Raw genomic sequence first — 5,977 nt, 5'->3', positions numbered from 1 at the left:
TGAGTAAAGTGTTACCCCTAAAAAAAAAGTAATGGTACATGTGGGTTTCATTGGGCTTGATTTATATGAATGAGGAGTGTCCGAGCTTATTATAAAAAGTTTGACCTGAATGATTATTTGTAGAGCAAGTCTTTTCAGAATAGACAACGATAACTACTGTACCACAATGACAAAATACAAAAAATACAATCTGCATCAAACAGAACTCAATGCACTCAGCGTAGAAGCAGAAAGTCTTTTATTGTAGCTACAAAGAGGAGGAGCTTCGCTCAAACCAGAGCAGCTCCTGAGAAATCAGCCTTCTGAGCAACAAATGACCAGTGTTAAATAAACATTTCAGAACAGACACACAAACACAATCACACCTCACTTGCGATACCAAATTCTCAGTTTCTTTTCTCGCTTGATCTTCTTCTGTAACTGCAGTGTCCCATAAAGCAGAGCCTCTGCTGTGGGAGGACAACCTGGTAGGACAGACAGACACATTACTACATGTTGACATCATTTTATTATCAGAAAATTCTGATAAAGGCTACAGGTTGATCATCTTTCAGAATTTTAAAGTGGTTTATGTAGTGTGTAATGTATCTGTTTGTGCAAGATCTGCAAAGTTACAAAGCTCATAGTGTCCCATAAAAAGGGATTTATTCTACAGTATCTAACAGAGAACACTGATCCAGACCTGCCTAAAACGCCTCGATCAAGTCTACATATTGCTTCCTCAAACGTCCACGGCACAATGTGCAATATTAGCATAATGCCTGCCCAAAGGCATATGCAAAGAGTGGGGCTTCAGTGAATTGCGGCGATGCTGTGTGGATGCGAAAGCAAAACCCCTTTGTTTGGCCATTCAAACACGGATGAAATTAGGAATCTGTGGTTAAGATTTATTTATAACGCTGTTTTTACAGAGGAAAGCTTCCTGAATCTGGAACCTGAAGAACGCTGGCTATACACGCCTAAATATACACTTCATTCTGTTTTTAAACTGTATTTTAATGTTGTCACCTCATGACTTAAAGTTGTTACAGTGAAGAAGACAAATTAAACCATTATAACATCATATCTGAAAGGTGGGAGAATTACTAAATAAACATTACTCAAGTCGTGCTTGCAAAATTGGATCTGGTCAATCTGCTTGATTATGCACATTTTCAGCATCTGATGTTGGCTTGAACTGATACGGTATCACCAACAACGTTATTAACTGTGTTTACAATTGCTTTAGAAGCCTTGGAAGCTGAAGCTCACGATTATGGTAAGGGGTGTTACACGTTTGAGGTGTTTAGCCAATCACAATGCATTGGGTCAGCTGGCCAATCAGAGCAAACTATGCCAAAGCCATTGGAAGGCAAGCCTGCAATCTTTAGCCAAAATGGCTAATGCTAACTCTTTCAGCTTGCCGGTATGCAGGGAAGGAGACAAGAGTATGGAAGTAAAATAATAACAAATGCTTTTGAAAAAAAAAAAAAGCTTGTTGAATTGCACTACTTGAAAAAATATGCATTGCATTAACCATGCTTGCATTTTTATGGGCTGAAATTCAACATGGTTGTATATTTAAGCTGTGAATATTTCAATTCACAACACATTTCACACACGTTTTCATTATTAAAAATAAAAAATTCACTAATTTCTTGAACGAGAACATGTGGACAACTAGACATCAAAACATGCAAACTCAGAGCGGGGGTTTAAACTTTTATTTTGAAATCACGATGAACAGCTGATTTCGGAGAATACTGACGTATTCTCCTGTGTTGGCATAGGTTTATAAATGATCTACATAACAAATATGATGAAATGGCGCACATTGAGTTCCCAGATGAGTGTCAAAAGCAACCCAAACTCACAGCATATGCACAGCTGTAAATGATAACAGTTCATGTGGAGCAGAACGGAATCGCTTCGTATCCTTCGCGCATGTAAATAAATATTATAAACTCACAGGGCGTAGATTTCTTTAATAGAATCACAGACTTTGTGAATTCACAATATGCTATAGTATGGTTTTTAAATACCATATTCTGATAATGCGATACATGGATTCTTGTCAGTGGAATGTGCCACTGCCGATATTTTGTTGGTTACTCGTAAATTGTAAACGAGTACTCTAAATTTAATTGAGAAATTGTGTACAGTATGTGAAAAATAATGTTTTTTGAGCATTAAAGCATTTGAACCTATTCTATTACACCCAATAAACAAAATAATGAACTTTTAAAATAGCATCGTATGACTCCTTTAAATGAAACACACCTGGGACGTAGATGTCCACTGGAACGATGCGATCACAACCTCGGACCACGGAATAAGAGTAGTGATAGTAGCCACCACCGTTAGCACAGCTAACGCAAGAAAGAAACAAATCAGATTTAGTAAAAAAAAATACCATAATATGAAAAAACTGTCTTTTTGACTCATTTATGATGTAGGTAATGAAAGAACTGCTATATTACCTTCCCATGGAAATGACGTATCTGGGCTCTGGCATTTGATCATACACCTGTTACCAGCGAGACATTCAAAAGTTACAGAAGCAGAACAGTCATTACACCTAAGCATAAAAAGAAAATTAAACCTAGTCGCCAAAATATATTGAATATAGGCAATAGATGTTAATTCAAATTATTATGGTGCAAATACCTTCCGCAATGCAGGGGCCATTTTATTGGTAAGTGTCCCTGCAACTATCATGACATCAGCCTGTCTGGGACTGGCTCTGAACACGACACCAAACCGATCCATGTCATAACGCGGGGCGGCCATGTGCATCATCTCCACAGCACAACACGCCAGGCCAAAGGTCATGGGCCATAGGGAGCTCTAAAATACAAACAGAAATTTTATGAGATGTTCATTTAACTGCTTCAGAAAGGGAATCATTTGTGTACTTTAAAACTAAAGTAATAAAAAAAAAAAGTTGAAGTACATCGTTTCTGCAACACCAGTGCCACCTGGTGCAAAATTGCAAAATAAAGCATATTTTCAAACAACCTTGCAAGAACCCCTTTCGCGTGTCGTGCTGAGAATCACAAACACAGCTCTGGGTGCTGGTAAAGACGTGGCTCAAAAGGTAAAAGTAGGTTACTCTCAATTAAAGGTCTAACATATTAGGAATACTTTTAAGAAGTGTCATGAGTAAGCAATTGAGTCAGCTATCACACTGTGTAGAGCAAATGTGATTGTCTCGCTTATAATAAACCCATGCAACGTATCTGCACCGGGAGCATGACGCACCACAACTGTTTCAGGCTTTGACTGACTACGTCAAAGTAAACATTACAAACTGATTCATTTGTCTTTCTGAATGGGTGCATAATGATGCTGTATGGTATTGAAGTGTCCATTGCAGTGCGTAGCTTCGCAATCCCCCCTTCCCTTTGGCGTGTTTATGACCCGTTTAATCTTTGAAGGTCTAAATTTAGTGAATTTTGGTCTTTTCCCTTATAATGCATCAGTCCCGACTAAAACCCCTCTGGCAGTGTCGATGATTTAAAAAACCCACCCAAATCATTCACTGCCAAAAGAATGTGATATAATTCTATTGTCATGACAACCGAGGTGTATAAGGTCCATTTACCTCCTTAAAACTAAATAATGATGACAAAATAAAATTATAAAAATGAATTAATACAACAGGAAAACTGATCGAAACTTGTCAAATACAGTAAAAGAAAATTAGCAAATGACAAAATGTTCTACCCAAACAGGTAGAAAAACTATTAAAGTATGTCAAATATTTGCAAACAGCAGTCAATAAATGGATTAGACTTTAACTGCTGACTGGCTAGAAGTCAATGAATGAAATATAAACTGGGTTAGGAGGCTGGATTTGAACAAAAAAATCTGACATACTTCACCTTTAAGCAGAATAACCGTTTTTAACAGAATAAGTTTCTTGAGCACAAAATCACCATTTTTGAATGATTTCTGAAGGATCATGTGACACTGAAGACACGAGTAATGATGCTAAAAAATTTAGCCTTGCCATCAAATATATAGCATATTACAGAAAACACTACTATTTCACAATATTACTTTTTTACTTCATATTTGATCAAATAAATGCAGCCTTTGTGAGCATAAGGGACATTCAAGAACATTTTGTAAATGTGTAAAGATTTACGTACTCTGCGTGCCCAGTTGACCAGGTCATCCAGCTTGGTGATGACGTATTCCCCCTTACTGCTGACCGCTGAAGCTGGTTTTGGAGCCAGAGCTGTGCTTTTCTCTCTGAACGGGACCAGACTGGAAAGAAAGGTGTGCTCAGTTAATAATGACAACAACTACTCAATGCAATAGTTATTTCATAATTGCCCAGGATGGGTGACATACAACTATAACAAAACCATTCATTTCACACCTTGAGGAGTTTTCATCCTTTTTGTCTGTCAGAGGAACCTTTTTATGAACAGCAAACGATGAAATGGCCCTACATCAACACAACATCAAGAAAAAAAAGCTGTAACAACATTTGTATACAATTTGTAATATATTTATATAAAACGATAAACATTATAGACTTAATATTCAAAGGTAGCATGTTATTTCAAAAATATTGTTATTGCCATCCATAAAGATTGAGGTTTATCTGCAGAACACCTGTCAAACCCTCATTTTAATCTTTATCTTCTTTCAAATCAAAGTTACCAGGTAATGTAGAGCAATCATAAACACACATAAGATCTAATAGACAGAGTTTAAAAAAAATCTTTAAATACAAATCAAAACTTACCTTAGATTAAAGGAGCCAAGGGCGGGGAGGCGGGAAACTGAAATAAAAACACGTTACTAAAGTCACATTATTTGCTATACCTTCAGCACAGAAATTGATCTGGTTCAGTTATATATATATATATATATATATATATATATATATATATATATATATATATATAACATCTGTCAGTCTTGTAGAGTTGAATCTCAAGAAAACGGCATAAACAAACTTGCACATACCAGCAAATAATAAAAATAAAAATAACAACAACACAAACAAACAAATAAATAGAAATACAGTGGCTAAAACACTGCTCACTATGTGGGTAAAGATTTTTTTAACGTCAAAATATTTCAATTATTTAATACTTGAACATTATTTATAATAAGTATAAACTTTGTGACAGTGATTTCTGTTAATCACTGCATATCGCCTGACCAAAGGGTATTTTTGATTTTATTATTCTGAAAGTAATATAACATTATCTTTCCTAACTTTGATCTGTAAATAATGTGAGTCTGTATTTGGTAAGTCTCTGATCAAGACATGTTGAGTAACAAGGTCACTCAGCGAGTAAAGTCCTTCATAGCACGACAGAATTCATTTACCAACTGAAGATGCGCTGTAATTTAGTTACACCTAATGCACTCAATCTACATGAAGCATAATAGCAATACTGCGTTATGCAGAGGCTTAAAATCGTCTAGAGCCCAGCTCGTTTACTCACCCATCAACGCCGCCATCTTTGCATAACATCCACTTCCGATGGTTACGCGACTTCCGCCCTGTGTCAAACGAACTCTTATTTTAAACCAAATAAATAAATAAATTATAGCACTGTACTATCACTGCACTATAGTACCATATTATTCAATTAAATTATTCAACTGTAATTAAATAATGTAGCCCATAACAAAAAAATAATAAAAATAGGCCAACATTGTGGGCCAAATATACTAACAAATAGCCCTTAAAAAGTGCAACAGGAATGGCTTGCTATTAGTTTATAAATCTGTAAGTAGACTATATATGCCATTTTTATTGTATTTGGGTCATTCCTGGTATTCTGCCTTTTGTTCGTCATAAAATGCAGAAAATCCGTTATCAAACTCAGTACAAAACTCAGTTCCTAAAATAAATGTTTGTGCAGTCATGATAGGGGTGAAAAAAACATTCTGGTCAAGTTTGAGTAAATAAATTTCACCATTTATTAAACAAAATAAATGAAATGGAAGATCAAAAATGTCCTCCCTG

At 35.8% G+C, this 5,977-nt stretch overlaps 1 protein-coding gene across 1 annotated transcript; it reads right to left on the bottom strand.

The window, feature by feature from the left end:
- Positions 1-221: 221 nt before the first annotated feature.
- ndufs7 (NADH:ubiquinone oxidoreductase core subunit S7) lies at positions 222-5,502 on the bottom strand. Its single transcript, XM_081357880.1, has 8 exons — positions 5,451-5,502; positions 4,739-4,775; positions 4,367-4,435; positions 4,134-4,251; positions 2,647-2,826; positions 2,460-2,506; positions 2,260-2,348; positions 222-464 (listed from the first exon to the last, which is right to left on the bottom strand). The coding sequence occupies exons 1-8, from the start codon at positions 5,464-5,466 to the stop codon at positions 367-369; spliced, it is 654 nt and encodes a 217-aa protein (XP_081214006.1). The 5' UTR covers positions 5,467-5,502; the 3' UTR covers positions 222-366.
- Between the last annotated feature and the right edge of the window lie 475 nt (positions 5,503-5,977).

This window comes from Scardinius erythrophthalmus, assembly GCF_964197995.2.
Source record: "Scardinius erythrophthalmus genome assembly, chromosome: 25".
Lineage (NCBI taxonomy): Eukaryota > Metazoa > Chordata > Actinopteri > Cypriniformes > Leuciscidae > Scardinius > Scardinius erythrophthalmus.
This window is presented reverse-complemented; position numbering and strand designations above follow the sequence as displayed.

Excerpts from the sequence above, each read along its gene's own strand:
- ndufs7 (XM_081357880.1), bottom strand. Across the intron at positions 4,252-4,366 it reads AAGGATGAAAACTCCTCAAG|TCTGGTCCCGTTCAGAGAGA; the intron begins GTGTGAAATGAA and ends CTTTCTTTCCAG. Across the intron at positions 2,349-2,459 it reads TACGTCATTTCCATGGGAAG|CTGTGCTAACGGTGGTGGCT; the intron begins GTAATATAGCAG and ends TTCTTGCGTTAG.